Source organism: Cyprinus carpio, chromosome A18 (genome assembly GCF_018340385.1).
Source record: "Cyprinus carpio isolate SPL01 chromosome A18, ASM1834038v1, whole genome shotgun sequence".
Lineage (NCBI taxonomy): Eukaryota > Metazoa > Chordata > Actinopteri > Cypriniformes > Cyprinidae > Cyprinus > Cyprinus carpio.
The window spans coordinates 20,266,901-20,284,251 of NC_056589.1; the positions used below are offsets into that span (position 1 = coordinate 20,266,901).

Sequence of the window (17,351 nt, forward strand, 5' to 3'; positions counted from 1 at the left end):
AGTCCATGACCACAAACTATCCAGACTATGATGTTTTCCTCTGGAACTAATAATATCCACATTCTCCAACTCACTTCAACCTCTCTGCTAATGATAATCTGTGTTAGCAACGCCTCTAATTCAAAGTCTATCAGAACCAAATGTTTTCATGCATACTTGTACAACTTATGAATGACTTGCTGATCTCTTCTGATCTTCTGTTCAGTCAATCTTGATTCCTTTATATGCAATAAAGATGCTTATATTGGCATGTTTATGGTTTAAGATTAAAGGCTATATGGCTTCCTCACTGGTAATCCCAGCAGATATTAGTGTTCCCATCGCTGCTGGTTGAGTTTAAACCAATGGGTACAGGACTGTGGGGGAAGGCTGGTAGGGATTAATTTGACAAGTTATGTAAGCATGCCAACCAACTAAAAGGAGAGAGAAAGTAGGAGATGAAAGGAGTTGGTGGTAGGTTTAAGGACGCAGGCAACTGGGGAGGAGAAATTCAGAGTCCCTAGAATGCTGGGCTTTTCTGGAATGTTGATGGTATTTGAACCACCCGCCCATGACAGAACAAAGAAAGTTTTTTCTCACTGTGTTCAACAGAAAAAGGGACAGAGTGGGAACAGATGGGAAACAGAACTGTTTAGGTCTGGGAAGTGCTGTCAAGACTTCCCCAATCGATCCCCTATTTTCTTCAAAACACTTTTTCACTCATGACTAAACAGTGGCTAATGTATGTATGCTTAAAGCTGATTACAAACATAAAAAGAGGCCAAATGAACAAAGGGATCATATTAAAAGATTAAAAACTCAGTGTTCTTAAACAGTGAGAGCTCACACCATATGCATTCTGTCTTAAACATTTTCTATTATGCTTTCACAAAAGTCAAGACTTGTTTGTTCCCCCAAACATTGCAACAGCATTCTATTGACCAGTCAAATTCTGCTAAAGGCGTGCAGGATTTGCATAATGGGGTAGGTTTCCGTTTGCTCATCTTACACAACTTTAGAGAACCTGAGCTGTGTGAGATTACAAAGGAAGCACAGGGACACCCCTACTGTAATGCTGCCAAAAACTAGTTTCCTAAGGCTCTTTGCTGTCATATATCTGTTTTGAAAGTTATCCATACATCCATCCAAAACCCTATTTGGAGTATATTCAAAGATATTGGTTCAAGAAAGCTGAACATTATATATTGATATTGCAGAGAGAGAGAGAGAGAGAGAGAAGAAAAAAAAACCTTTGCAAAAGCGTAACATACTCTTACATCAACATACATGAGTAGAAAGGATTGACTACTAGTGCATTTGTATGAGCTTAGTTTTAAAACTGCGACGTCGCCCCCTACCGTCAGCTCAATTCAATACCATTCATTTTGAACTATGAGTGAGTGAGTGACCTGTGGCCAAGTATGGTGTACCATATTCATAACTTGTGCTCTGCATTTTACCCATCCAAGTGCACACACACATGGTGCAGTGGGCAGCCAATTTTGCAGCGCTGCCCAGGGAGGAATTGGGGGTTCGGTGCCTTGCACAAGGGCAACTCAGTCCTGGTTATTGAAGGTTGAAGAGAGCGCTGTTCATTTACTCCCCCCACCTACAATTCCTGCCCATACTGAGACTCAAACCTGCGACCTTGGATCATAAGTCTGACTCTCTAGGCCAGGGATGGGCAACTTCAGTCCTGGAGGTCCACTGTCCTGCAGAGTTTAGCTCCAACCCTAATCAAACACAACTATTTGTAGCTTTCTAGTTATATTGAAGATATTGCTCAGCTTGTTCAGGTGTGTTTGATTAAGATTGGAGGATTTTTAGATATTTGTACTAGAAAAGCAGACAAAAACACAGAGGAAGATATTTATTTTAAGCAATGTCTGCAACATTTAATGCCAGGACTTAATGAATTTAAGACTTTCTGCTCTGATTAAAGACCTTTTTAGGTCTTAGTGAAAAGGTGAATTAAGATTTTTTTAAGACCTTTTCATGACCTGCAGAAACCATTTTTCATGTTAACTGTTTGATTGTTAGTACGAGACCAAAAAATAAGCATAGACCACATAATTCCTGATAAACACGTAATAGGCCTTTATTAACACTGCCGTCCAGAAAAAGAAAAAGGTTTTCAGCAGCCATACTGTGAGATACCCACAGTGCCTGCAGAGTCTGTGACACTTCTGTGGGTTTAACGCCTATGCAGTTTCATTCCCAAAATTGAATACCAATTCACAAAGTCCAACGCTGCACATATTTCAGAGGCAGGAAAAAGCTGATGAAGTAACAATAACAGTGAAAATGCATTTTAGTGACAATAAGATGCTCTAACATAACCATTTTTCAACTGTGCATTGCATTTTGTTTATGTTCTGTCTTCCATTACATAATGAGGTTGCTAAGGGCTAGCAATCCCACAGTGCCCTCCGATGGTCATAACTGGGACAAAGGTTTACGTCAATGACTGATTTGGTTTCCTGTTTGATATTAAAAGAGATGACTTGCACAACAGGTACCAGGTCACTGAGTAATCTGGAAACTTTTTAAACCATTTCTCTGTTTCACAGTCTCTTGGGTGATACAGGGGGTCTCCAGGGATTCCTAGAAACAGCATAGCATTTTGTCACCATCACCAAAATTAACGGGAACTAAAATTAGTGAACAGGAAATGAGCAATTTTGTCCTGCAAGCAGATGACACGGCACTTCAGTAGGGCACTTTGAGTGAGTGGAAACTATTACTTATTTGGCTCAATAATGTTAATATTTACAAAAACAGAAATAAGATAAAGCACAATCATATCAAAAGCTGCAAATCAAAACTGTTCTTCAGCAGTAATAAAAGCAAAGCCAGTTCAAAACAACTGTTTAGCTGGAACACCTTTTAGTATAAAGAATTCTGAACGGATAACTTACAGGAAAGCAATATTACTCTTCACTAATATTTACATCAAAATATATGCCATTCGGACTGTACATTCTCGTATATTTAAAGCGCTTAAACAACTTATAACTTAGGTTTTTGTGCTTGCAGTCGATCGGAGGGCCTTGGATATCATAATCTAAATTAGTTGACTGAACAAATAAAAGCTTGAACAAAGTCCCTTGAACAAATAAAATCTCGTAGCAGCTCTTTTCCATCATGATATCCCTTAATAATGAAAAAAGCCCTGTGACCTCCGTGCACAAGAGCGAAAACCACAATTTTATGTGTAAAAATGTGTCAGCCCAGCAAAAGGCCTGACAGGGCATTCAGGTCCCGCATATATGGGTTGTCGCTGAGGATACGGTCAATACGTTGCTTTTGGTCAGGAAAGATGTCGTACAACTTCCTTTTGAGCTCTGTGGTTTCTGAGGGCGACCGTTGTGGAGGTGGAGAAGGGGCCAGTCGAGGAAGGTGCCAGTCTGGATGTCCAGAGTGTGGCCACTGGGAAAGGGAAGAGGGATGTGCTGTGGACTGCGCTGCGGAGGTGTATACTGACGGGGTTGCACGAAGGTCTGTCCTCGGTGGGGCCATTATGGGACTACCTCTGCGAGAGGACAGAAAAGTTTGAGTAACAGACGAGACTAGGAATGTGTGATAACCACTGCTGGGTATTATTTGAAGCAAAAATTTTAGTTTTTGAACTCACCGACGGCCTTTAAATAGAAACTCATCTAGGTGAGGTCCATTCTTTCCAAGTGGGTCATCTGGGATCATAAAGTGATCTTCTACAAAGGTGAACTGTAAGAGTCTGAAAAATCCATACAGTGAGCTCTAAATCTGAGCAAACATTACCTGAGCACAAAACACATCAATGTACACTATCATTCAAATGTGTGATGTCAATACGATTTTTTTATGGCTTTTGAAATAAGTCTCAGCCAGACCCTATTGCCCAAGGCTGCATTTACTTTTATTAATAAACTGAAATAATATGAGTTTAAACGGACTGTTTTCTATTTTAAAATGTAAGTTATACCTGTGGTGGCAAAGCTGAATTTTTAGTAACATTACTCCAGTTATGAGTGTGACATGATATGCTGATTTGTGCTCAAGAAACATTGATTATTATTATCAGTGTTGGACCCAGCTGTCCTGCTTAATATTTTTGTGAAAACCGATATCAGGATTGAGAACATTCAAAAGAACAGCGAGCATTTATTTGAAACTACTAAATAAATAAATAAATAATAATAATAAAAGATTTGTAAAATTGTACGTCTTGACTGTCAGTTTAGATCAGTTTAATATGTCCCTGCTGAATAAAAGTAATAATTTCTTTCTTACTGACACCAAAACTTTGGAATAGTAGTGTATGTTATTAGAAAAAAGCACTGATGGTGTTCTGGACATCTTGCTGTAAAGGTGTTCTTCTTACCTCTCCTGAATAATCCTTCTCCATGCTTCTGACTGGTTCACAAAGTCCCTCAGGTTGTCATTGGTGACGATAACCCCACCTGTCTTTTCAGCCAGATGAAGCAGGAATCTGTGAAGGAGGTCATAGATCAAGCAGGGCTTCAAGAAAAACCTAGGGCATGTATAAAACATTGTGTGGATTTCATCCTCAAAGTTATCAGATTTTCCAATTCTACCCACTTGCTATTCAAAGAACCATAAATGGAGCACACAACATCTGTTTTTATTATGCAGGATTTCATTTGCATATAATTTCCATATTCATATCGGCATCCAGGTAGGAAAACAGATGACACACACTGAAAATGTAAATATATTTTCCGATACAAGAGACAATATGCATATTTTTACATCAACTTTATTTTTTGTAAACTCCGATATGTGCATGGGAAATGGTTTATGCACTTTGATATCCTATCTCTATTTTGTGCGTAGACATCTTCTATATACAAAGAGTACATTTGTGTGAATTCCAGAAACATTATTGAAAATCAGAAAAATTCTAGATGACTTTTTAGCGGCTGGATCTTGTACCTGTCATCATGGGAGGAAATTCTCTGTCCACACACTTCTCTAGATGGAGTGAAAGAAAGGAGTCGCAAGTTTTCCAGTTGGGTCAGAAAGTGTTGTTCTGCAACAATGTATGTAATATGTCACATTTTTGACTAGAAATTTCAAGTATTTTCATATATTTTGCTGGTCTAATGACAGAAGGAAACTGAACTCCTACCAGTGATGTTGGGGTCTTTTTTCTGTCTCCATTGAGGGACAAAGACAGTGATTTCACGGTGCCCTCTGCGCCAAAAGGCCTCTACAGCGATGGCGATCCCACGACAAGAAAAGATACGATGGAGTCCATGTCTAGTCAGAGCAAACAGGGAAGTGAAAGGTCATAACCAGTTTGGAACAGCATGCTTTCAAACTACTCATCACAATTTTAGCAGTATCTAGACATACATTGTGCACTGAGTTAACATTTTCTGTGTACATGGAATGGTTTGGAGGACCTACTGCTTTTGTCAAAATGTAGTGCATTGAGTGGGATACTGTAGCCCACAATGCAACACAGTTTCCACTTTACTTTCCACTTATGGATGTGCATCCATAAATAAATCATGTTGTGAGGTCATTTGAAAAGAGTGTAACTGCTGTTTTTTAAACATTTATCACTGCATTCTGTATCCAGAATTTTAAATTACTAGGGAGTATACAATATATTCCCTTATGCACTAAAAGGTATAAGAGGTGTAGTTCATTTACATTCAAACATGCTAAATTCATCTAGAGGGTTGATTAAATACCCAGAGACAAAAGTTCCCTCCTGAATATCAATTTGCTTGATCAGGAAACAGCTCTGCGTTTAATTTCACAATGTATCTACCACTGATAGAGAGATAAGTATATATGTAAATGCATTTGAGAACAGTGCTAGAAAATGTACTTCCTTTTACCTCGCCAAGTCTTGATTAGACACAACTGACGCACAACAGTGCAAAAATAGATGCACATCTCCATCCATTCAAAACACTCAGCCAAAATGACACACGCATACAGATGTGCAACCGTCTACAAACACCCCCCCCAGTCCACACACAGACACACAAACTGAACCGCAGGGGGTCACAGGGAAGTTCCCTCTACGAGAGAAAGTTATTTTTAATAGGAAGTGTTACAAAATCAACGACTGCTGACGTAAAGAGTCAGATAAGTTTCCCAGTTTGGAAATGTAAATTGCTAAATATGCAAAAAAAAAAAAAAAAAAAAAAAAAATCACACAAAAAAACAAAACTTTGAATTCTCACTTGTATTTCTGACAAAAAACACCAAATAAAAAACCCATGTGGTTCACCTCTAACTCATCCATATGAAGATCTTATCGAGTGACTGTAGACTCTGACCTTTTTATGTACACTGACAGGTCAGGTAAGACTTCAAGAATTGAGCCTTTTTCCAAAATGACTGTCAATACAGACTAGAGATTTTTTTACATTTTAAATACTACAGATTTTTAAACTAGGCGAGGCGCCGTTTCTTTTTAGTGTAGATAGGAGTGAGGAACCTTTCCTTTAAAAACAATCATACTACCTGAGAAAACTTTGAAATGAGAAATGAAACAGTACCAAATCCGGGATACGTGCCAGGCCAAAGCAACATCATTACAGCAGGAACAAGAACTGTATATACACAGCACCAGTTTCAGTCCACGACCTATGACCTCTCCTTTGCAGTGACTTTCATCTTCAACTGCAAGATATTGAGATCCTTCCTATCTGCTGTGGCAGTGGTTCTTGGTAACTGCATATTTGGGCTGCTATGGCAACAAGATTTCACCTGAGGATTCAGATCTCAAATATCATGCAAGCATACAAATCAGCCATGAGAAACCCTGTGTGAGCTGCTGCCTTTAGGACTGGCTGAACATGTGATAGACTGACTGTTCAGTGCTCTGCATGGATAATATGGTATAATTAGTCGAGGTATAAGCGTTCTACAGCAGTCCATAGCTTTCTAAATTACTTTGCTTCCACGAGTAGCTAAGGACAACCTTCACATTACACGTTGCCCTTTTGTTTCTTGCTATAATTTGAATGGGAACATTTCTTAAAAACTCAAGAATACACTATGTTTCAGATCTTTCTAGTATATGCCTACGTGTTTTGTTGAGGTAAAGGTCTTATGCTACTGAAAAAATCCCACCTGATATACTAGGGCTCCACCATTATGACAAAAATCATAATTGTCGATTATTCCCTTGAAATTGTAATTGCGAACATTAATTACGATTATCACAATATTCATTGAATGATGTTTATACCACTGTTTGATGCAACTGCATGCCATATTTTTATATGAAAATAAATAAGCTGAAAACACTCTAACTGAAAAACTTTTAGTTCGGTTCTACAGTATTAAGCCTCAGATGTCAAATATACATCGAATTTGTTTATTTTTTAGTTCTTTTATAAATTATTAATATTAATATGGTTATAATGTTATACTAAAACAATGGAAAACCATTAAGATAACATGAGAAAGAAATGTCTTAACAGGGCTCTAGGCTAACTTTTTGCACTGGTTGCACTGGTGCGCCTAACTTCTTTTCTTAGGTGCACCAGCACAAAAGTTAGGTGCACCCAAATTTTCGACCACATCACATTTAACACCGCAGTTTAAAAGTTAACTTTTTTTTTTTTAAATCGTGGTCCATATAGGCAATATTGACTTGTAAATGATTAACTAACAATCTGGTCAACATAAAGTTCTTTATTTGAAGCACAATTCTAAAAGAAAGGTGCTTAAAGTGCTTCACTGAGCTGAAATTGAAACTTAAAACATCTCTCAAGATAAATGAAAATAAAAAGATAATCTAAATTTAGTGTTTTAAGGGCTTCAAACTGAACATCTCAAGGCTCAATGTCTTATGGACTATACTCCATTGCAGTCACATGCCCCTCGGATGGCAAACTCCTGTAGTTTGGTCTTCTTGTCTTTGGCTAAACCAGCTGGCCAGACTCTCTCTAGCAGCAAAATCTTCCAGACTTGGCCCCTCTACACTGATTCTTATCAGATCTTCCACTGTGTCTGAATGAAGGGATGCTCTAGTGTCTGATTTGAAGAGCTAAACAGCTTATACTACTATTTCAGATATTAAAATAGTTCAGTTTTGTCCGTAATAGCAAAGTGATTATATTTCGTTTCTTCTTTTTATTAAGTTTATTTAGAAAAAAAACTTTAGGAGCATTTTTTGTTTGTTAAATATAAGTTTTAGTTTTTTTAAAAGTAACGACCAAGCGGCCAGCCATAGACATTGAGCCTATGTTTGCTCAATTTAGCCCTCTCAAATCATCATGACTCGCCTAAAATAAAATCTATAGATTTAAAACAGTTCAAGCATATAATAATGTTTAAACGTTAGACCCAGATAAATGTGCACTATATCCAATAGTTTGTGCGTCGACGCTTGAGGACATGGAGACGCCAACGTGATCACGTGCATTTTTTTCATTGGATACGCTGTCATTTTTGCACATAAAGGTAAGAGTAATACATCATTTATAACTGCAAATGGTCTTTTATTTGTGTGCACTCACAATATCAACAAAAAGTTGTGCTTTAATAAAATAAAACAAACACAATACGCTTTCTGCGTCTCGTCTTTAACAGGAGTACAAAAACGAACCGAAACTCAGTGAAAACATGCCTCACAGACATGATAAATATATCTTTAGAAAGCTTTAAATGATTACTTAATGAAATACAACAAATTGAAAACAAAAACTCTTTCATTATAATCATAATCCATAAAGATGCACTTCTCTCTAAAGGAGCGTCTGAGGAAATGGCGAGTCAGTATCAGCAACTTCATCCTTGCGACACAGACTCAGAAAACACTAGTTTATTAGTAAATAATTCAAATATCTTCTTACTATTTCCCCCAGTCACATTTATGGTAATTACTTTTGCCGGTGCTTTGCGTCAAGCTTGAGCCTATTGCAGTCGCGGTAGCACGGTCTCGTGTTGTTTCCACCAGCGCGGCAATTTTATTTTCATCACTAATTGATGGATGTCTAAAATATAAAAGTAAGGAGAAGTCTAAAACAGGCGGGATGCCCGGCCTGCATCTGAACTATGACGTGAAAATTATCCCGAAACCCGGCTCGAGGGGTGTAAAAAAAGTCGGGGTGCGTCGGGCTCGGGCTGAAATGCAGGGCTCTAGTGTGTGTTGTTGAACCACAGGGAGACTTTTTTTTTCCCTCGAACGGCTGGTCGCACCGGTGCAACCTCTGAATTTTTTTTGTCGCACCATTGAGAAATTAGGTCGCATGTGCGACCAAATTGGTGGCACTCTAAGCATGCAGAATAACATAAGTGGAATTTGAACAATTACGTAATTGTGGCATCCATAATTGTAATCGCGATTAGAAATTCGATTAATTGTGCAACCCTTTGATATACCTTTCTATCCTCTGACTTCACTAGTAGGGTCTAAAAAGATTTCCTTTTCTTCACCCCGTATAACACCTCAGTTTCCATTTTAGTACTTCTAAGAAGCGCAGTCACCTCCAGTAAGCCACCTAAAGGGCCAAACAGGGGGGTGACAAAGGGAGAGACCCACAGAGAGGTTGCCTTTTACATGGGAGGAAGGGAGGGAGGGAGGGAGTGTGGGTGAGAAAGACAGATACTGCTCCGCAGAAAGGAAAAAGGACACTTACAAACACTTACATACTAGAGTTCATTAACACACACAGAGCTTACTGGAAGTGACTTACTTTAACCTTTATGGGCACTTACACACTCAACAAACTCAAACGTTTTCACACTCCCTCAAACTGTCTCCGAAAAAAAAGCATCAGTAACACCTGTCCTTTACAATGGTTCCATAATATAAGAATTATTCAAATGCTGAACTCGAAAAACTAAATGCAACATTTAAAGTTAAGGTCATTTAAAGGAGAAGTTCTGAAGAATGTTCATTTTCAAACAAGTGACAAGGATCTGTCAAGTCCCTGCAATAAGAAATTGCAGAAATAATGCAGAAATTTCAGTCTGTTCTTCACACAAAACTTTTGTGCTTTCAAACGATTTTCCATAGTCTACATTTATGGTGAGTTATTTTTGGGAGTTTTACAGTAACTTCTAAATCTTTTCAAGTGCTGGAATCGAGAAAGCTGGGTCGCTGATACCAAATATAGTAATGCCAATATATATATAATGAATAGGGGTGTGATGAGACACTTATCCCACAAGATGAGACGAGACTGGGTTCACGAGAACGAGACAAGATTTTAAACTTTTTTTTAAATAAATCCTCAATGATGAAATATATAGGGAAAATTTGTCTTTTATTTAACTGAAAAACACTAAATGCAAAAAATGTAGGTGCATTTTGAACTCAAATTGTACTTTACGAAAAAATCTACTTTAATAAATTTTATGCAGGTATAAACAACATGTAAACACTGCAAAATGTTTTGCCACAAATTCAACTGACAGGCAAGTAATTGCACAAAATTATAATAGTATACATAAAAATAAATAATAAAAAACACAAATAATATCCCTTTAAAAGTAGCAGTCAGTCAAGTTTATTATTTAGTAAACTGATTTCCACTTTAATAAAAAAAAATTTTTTTTTACATTTAATTTTTCTTAACTCCTTTTTAATAGTATATACATTTTCACATCAATTTATTAAAAGTAAAAAAAAAAAAAAAAAAAAAAAACGTTTAGGGCCCTATGAAATGTTTTATTTTTTTCTCACCATATTATTTATATTTTTTATTGTTACCAAATTCTGTGTTTTAGCATGTCTAACTATTTGAATGCATAACACAACTTAATTTATTCATTTTATTTTTTCTTAAAGTAGCCTTGTGATTTTTCCCCCTCAGAAATTCTGTGTTGTGCATTTACATTTTTCTGGTTATCAAATGAAGGCATAAAACATTAATTTAATAATTTATCATTTAATTATAGAAATTTAAGCAAACTTTTTTTTTTGGCAAACAAAGGGGATTTACAATTAAAATTAAAACATGGAAGAAATGTTGTGTGATTATTCCTTTAAAATAATGTATGTTTCATTTTAGTAGTAGTAATAGTAGTAGTAGTAGTAGTGGTAGGTTTTTTACATTCTATTGTCATTATTTCAATCCGGACTTTTATTTTGACGGGTTGTCGTGAATACCCTTACAGTTCTGTGTATGTGATATGACGCTAGTTTTACTCAACTCAAACGGTAAAATGCTCATGAAGTGACTCTCAGAGCAGTTCTGAAGATGTTGTTCATGTGTTTACGTCCTTATTTAGTGAGACGGCAGACGCTGAAATCACCGCGAGCGTCACGCGTGCTTCAGTGTGTGTGTGTGTGTGTGTGTATGTAAACCTCGCGTCTGCGCGATACATTAACAGAGACAGGCAGAGCATACAGGATTCCTATTTAAATCGACATTTGCGGCTTTATATTTACAGATACTAGTCCATGTCGTGATTTAAGGCCTGATTTAGGTGTAATGACTTACTTTTGGTTAATTCAAAATTTGAGAAATTCCGTAACATTCCGCATTAAACTGTGAATTCTGTTTTTATGACTGGATAAAGACTTAACTACTGCGTAATTTTCCTACTTATCATGCGGCCACTTGCCTGATGTGAACATAATATCTTACATTACATACCACTGGTGAAAGGGCCAGTGTAATATATCTGAAAGGTCTGCACGAGGATATCGTCACCTTCTCGCGAGACCAGTCAGATCTCGTGCCACTTGATCTCGTCACACTCCTAATAATGAAATTAAATGATAGCACAAAGCTGCCATAACAATCTGGAACTGACAAAGTGGGGAGATTTTTGAAGACTTTAAATTTGACCTTTGTGTAAATGGTTATTCTTAGCTTATGTCAAATATATAAAATCAAAAATAATGAGGATAAGTGAAGGCTGGAATGCACTACACAACTAAAATCTGAGCAGACTATAAAACACCAGACATCACACACTTGTTGACTTTGGAAGTGTTTACCAAGAAAAACTGGGGCATCGTTAACTAAATAGTTAAGGATCATGTACTACTTTCAGCAATGTCCTTCAGGTTGCTCTGAACACAGCAAATTAAATTATTAAACATTTCTGGTATTCACAGACTGGATGGAATCATAGTCTAAAGCTAAAAAATGTCTTTGCACACTATACACTAGGTGATTTCTTGTTAAATCTGTCAACTCCAACTGCTCCAAATCTGCCTATGAGTTTCAGCGACTAACCTCAACTTGTCTACGCTGCAAATTGGAGCAAAAATCTCGGCAAAAGGTTTTGCAATGTATTGCAGCCTTAAAAGCACACCAAAACGGAAATTTACTGTTAGAAATATTCTTTCACATTCATGGAAGAAGGAGAACCGTCAGCCCCCCCCCTAAAAAAAAATTATACAATCTGACTGAGACTTACGCCATTGCTACATTGCTGCCATCGATGATGATGTGTCGCAGATCTTGGCAGCCCGGTTCATTTTGTAGAACTAGTCGGTAGGGGGTTCTCAGGGACTGCTGGAAACGAGATATGCCGGTGAGGGGTGCTGGTTTAGAAGTGCTATGTGTCTCTGAGCGAGGTAAAGGTGCCCTTCCAGGGAGCGTCTGGTAAGAGCATCCTGGTCGTGTTTCGGCGCTCCGGAGAGGAGGGCCTTGAGAGGAGCTGCGGAGATGGGTCACACTCTCCATCCGGACTGGAACCATTGTTTGAGAGCTACCACGGGGTAAGTAGTCAAACCGGGACTCTGTCTTAAAATCAAGTGCAGCCATTCGAGGCTTCCTTTCTGTCTCTGAGAAGTCATTATCATCGTCATCAATGATGATCACTTCACACACATCATTCTGTGCACCATTGTTTCTTTTAAGAGTGGCAGAAGCCAGAGGCACACTGCTTGTCTGGTTCTTCTGACCTATGCCATTAGTGCTAGGAGGTCTAATGTTTTCTTTGCACTTGATCTCTGCAAGAGCTCGCATCTGTGCCCGTTCCTTCTCTTTGAGCCTGACGCAGGTAGAGGTGGATGAGGCGTTTGTGCAGGGCAACAGATCAGGAGTGCGAGAAGTGCGCTGTGCTCCCTGGTTCTTCTGAGTCTCTTCCACAATTCGTTCCAGAAGTAAAAATGTGTCTTCTGTCTGCCCCGTCTCACGCACCACCCGCTCCACCACCTCCTGCTGGTAGCCCATGGTTCGGAAGAAGTTAACGAGACAGCGCAAGTTAGTCTCAGGACTCACCACCTCAATTTCATTCATCGATTCACTAGCTGCTAGTGTCCCTTTTGCAGGCGCAACTGTCCGAGTTTGGCTTGGCTCTCGCTCATCCAACTGCTCCTCTTCTCTCCTCTCCAATGAGTATTGTCTCTTAGTGTCCCTCTGCTCGCTTTCAGAGTACCGCCGCTTGTTGCAAGGCCGACCATTCAGACCAGGCATAACATCAGGAGTGGTGGCAGGACCTGAGGTTTTATCCTCAAAAGTGGTGTCCAGGATACGGTTGGAGAGGTCTGTTACAGGTGTGCTAGTCTGGGAGCGGTCCTGCTCAAGGTCTATGATAGCTATAGGCTGTGTGGGGCTCTGGGCCAAGCCCAAAAGTTCCTCTTTGAGGGCACTGGGCAGCAAAAGCAGCTCCATGGCATAATTATCAGCCCGGTCCTCCACAAAAGTCTTAAAAGTGCGCTTTACCAAGGGCTCTCTGTCAGCCGGCAAGCTTCGCTTCTCCCGAAAGAGGAAGACAAACTGTTGAACACGACTTTGAGCCATGACGACAGCCTCCGCACGCCCAATCAACCTCAGACGACCCGGCTCCAGAACTTGGACCTCTGCACTCGTGTCTCTGAGCAGCCGTTCTAAAAAGAGTCCACGAGCACCAGCAAAAATGCAGTGCATGTCTGCCGGGTACCATTCTTCCTTCTGAAGCTCTGGGTCACATAGGCCTTTCACATACTCCTGCAAAACAATCACAGCAGGACTAGATTACAACACATACATTGCGAATGATAGAAAACTTCACTTCTAGAAGGAGCAGAGAGACTTGACAACACAAGCATACCCCTCTAGAATAATTATTCTCAGGAGATAATAATAAAGGAAAAACAAGTCAAACTGGTTTCATTATTTTAAACTAGCATGCACATAAGATTTGCCTTGAGGGACCAAATGACCAAGGCCTACATTATTTTTCTAGGGAGATTCCACATGCCCATTATCATATCAATGAAAGTAGGCTACATATGCAAGTATGACACCGCAACCAAATGTAGACACACAGAACCAACACTAAGTACAAAAGAAAGTATTATATCCTTAAAAACTTATTTTCTGACTATAATTATTAATTCGCTATTAATATGATACTTATTAAATACTTCAAATTATAAAAGTACTTGCGGCTGATCTATGAATCAAAATAAAATTAAAATCTAGATATGATTTAGTGAGATTACCAAATTGCAAAGGCTGTGTTTTGTTTATATAAATATATATTTGGCCTTTCAGAGTGAAGTGCAGCACAACGTTAAGTTACATGCGAACATCTCTCATAATAGTGCTTCAGTTCACAGAAAATGATGCTTCACACAATCTCCAGGTCTTTAGTGTTGCGAGTTTAATGTTTTTATATATATTATATATATATATATATATAACTATACTTATATATATATATATTTATTATATATATAACTATACTTAGAATTTTTTATCAGAATAACCTTATTTGCCCCAAAGGAGCCCTAAATGTACTGTATTTTAAAACAAGCTAGTATGGTTAAAAACAATGGGGATAGATGGCTTCTTTGGAGTTTCTTTAACTTAAAAGACATGCTACTGATATGATTATGTGGCTTTGAGTGAGTGGGTGAGCCTGTGTAAGCAAATAACTACTAGTTCGAAAGAAAGAACAACACGGGAACCCCTTGGGGTGGACCATTTTTGTCACATCTTTGCTGAACTTTTTATTTCTTTGATCTGAGCGAGCAGGTTACGGTAAAAGAAATACTCATATACAGTACCAGTAATAACACCAGGTTAAAAGCCACTACTCTTGAGTAGTAACTAAAACCGAAAGTGAAATACACTGGGGGCCTCCCGTCTTGTCCTGACTAAGCAAACAGATCTGTCAAAGACTCATGAGAAAATTAATGACACAGTTTGGATGAGAAGCAGATACTAGCTCCTATTTATTTTTATTTTTTTTATTCAAACGGGAAGAGATATTCAAAAGTCAGTGAGATGTATAGACAAGAGCTTTTTGCCAGTCAATGTGATTTCATAGAAAATTCCTTGAGACAGTTTTTTGGTTATAATATTTATACATGTGAAAAAGAATTACAAATATTTAAAAAATTTTGACAAAGAGGAAGTGCACGTGGTGGCGAAACACATCCACTTGAGTGGTTTCCGTTTCATGGCTTAACAATAAGGATATTCCAGGTTTACTGGCACTGATGATTATAATTTCCTTATTAGATCTGACTAGAATGGCATGTCAGAACGAGGTGATGACGCCACATGTGTTCAGTGAAAAACCACGTCTTTTGTTGCTGTCTTGGTAACTCATTCTTTCGACACCACATTAACGGGAAAAATCTATGTGAAACTGTACAGTGTTGGAACATCTATAATGTGTTTCTCTCTCCTGAGATATTATGAAATGCACCGAAACATAATCCTTTTACATTGGCTATAATGGAATGGATCTGTGTGGTTTGGCTGAAGTTTTTCCCAAATGACATAATAAAGCAGAATTGTGATGATTTATTCAAGTAATAAGACTTACAACTGCTTAGCTGTACTGAGTATCAGGACAGCTGGGATTTGGCCAATTTGATTCACAGGTGTGAAGCCATTCACAGCCATGCTGGTGCTCAACACAACATTATGATTGTGCGTGTGATGACATCACTTTTCTACATCAGTTCAATAAACTAGGAAATAATTTCAATTAACTTATGTTTCAGACAAAAAAACTGGGCAAATTGTAGCTATTTATCTTCTCGCCCAAAGTAGCCGTATCACCCAGATATGTAAAGACTAAAAGCCGGTCTTGATAAGGCAATGTGAGTGGAGCAGAGTGACAGTTTCAAGTTGTGGAACACAGAAAATAGTATTCGTTTTGCAAATGATTGTTAAATATCATTATGTTTGAAAATTAACTTTAAAAAAAAAGGAAGAAGAAAAAAGATTGATCTACTTAAAATAAAAAGATTGATAAAATATTTTTGTGAGGACAGCGAGACACAAACGAGTCTACAGCATACTACGGACCTTTGTTTTAATGTCAAATAAAGACAAACACGTTGCTGTCAAACACATCAGCCTCCTCCAGCTATACGTAGCAAGTTAAGTTACGTTAAGTTTATCAATTTCTCTTCTGACAGTCAAACAAAAAAACAAGCAGCAACATTGTTTAAGATGAACATTTTCACAATTTACTTTCATTTACCTTCGCTTTTGAAACATCTTCCTTTTTTCCCTTCAGCTGGAGCCAGATCTGCCTGGAAGTCTTACTTCCGTGGGCTCCAGTGTGATCCAAGAGCCCAATAATCGTGAATGTTACTTGGAAAACCTTTTCGACCTTCGGTTTGCTGCATCTGAGCTCTGTCTGCTTGTCCTCATGTACTGTGAACTCGTCTACGGTGAGCGGCTCGGACTGCGTTCTGCTGGCGGACGGGGACTGCCTGCCTCCCGGCGGCTCTGTGCAGGTTACCTCGGTGATTCGCTTCATCCCGAGGAGGGGCCGCGTTGTTGACATTTTATTTCAGCTATATTAATCTAGGTAGATCACAGCGACTTCACTTTCAGAAACACCCCTTGTAAAATGAATCGTTTACCCCCTTCATGTTCGACATCCCACCCTCCAACTCTCGACGTTAGTCAACAGCGCTGTAGTATTATCTGTGTTTCGACGCTACTCCGTTAGCCTGCTAGCCTACAACTCAAGCCGTCGCACCCGGAAAACCCCGCGCACGTCATCAGCAGACGACGACGTTTGTTGTGATGTCATCGCTCTGATTACAGATAAGAGTCTGTTGCACGGGGCAACCACTGTTTGTGCCGAAAACACATACTGCAGTTATTATATAAAAATTATATTGCGATATCATGCTGTTTAGCATGATCATCAGGTGCTGCAATACTAAGAAAACTGTAGTGTATAAAATGTTCCTTTAGAATTTGTTCCTTCTGTGTTTCATTAGTTGTTCTGTGCCTCCCTGCTTTTCCTTGGTGATCATAACAAGTTTTGCATCTGCAGTGTCTTTATCTCATAAAAGACTTGATGGCCCTGTGGCCTCGACAAGAGGAAGGAATGTTTCAGGCCCCTATTCTAATCTCTCTTTATTCCCGGGAAAATCCCTACAGATATTTACATTATACATTACATTTAGTCATTTAGCAGATGCTTTTATCCAAAGCGACTTACAAATGAGGACAATATAAGCAATCAAAATC

The 17,351-nt window shown here is 38.6% G+C and overlaps 1 protein-coding gene across 1 annotated transcript; it reads right to left on the bottom strand.

Moving 5' to 3' along the window:
* Positions 1-2,052: 2,052 nt before the first annotated feature.
* LOC109110282 (NEDD4-binding protein 1-like) lies at positions 2,053-16,878 on the bottom strand. The gene is made up of 7 exons (XM_042775343.1): positions 16,345-16,878; positions 12,331-13,847; positions 5,111-5,241; positions 4,915-5,011; positions 4,343-4,450; positions 3,614-3,715; positions 2,053-3,511 (listed from the first exon to the last, which is right to left on the bottom strand). Exons 1-7 carry the CDS (start codon positions 16,651-16,653, stop codon positions 3,205-3,207), a joined length of 2,571 nt encoding a protein of 856 aa, XP_042631277.1. The 5' UTR covers positions 16,654-16,878; the 3' UTR covers positions 2,053-3,204.
* Between the last annotated feature and the right edge of the window lie 473 nt (positions 16,879-17,351).

Excerpts from the sequence above, each read along its gene's own strand:
- LOC109110282 (XM_042775343.1), bottom strand. The coding sequence starts at position 16,653 with ATGTCAACAACGCGGCCCCTCCTCGGGATGAAGCGAATCACCGAGGTA. Across the intron at positions 4,451-4,914 it reads ATTTCCTCCCATGATGACAG|ATTCCTGCTTCATCTGGCTG; the intron begins GTACAAGATCCA and ends CCTCCTTCACAG. Across the intron at positions 3,716-4,342 it reads AGAAGGATTATTCAGGAGAG|ACTCTTACAGTTCACCTTTG; the intron begins GTAAGAAGAACA and ends TGGATTTTTCAG.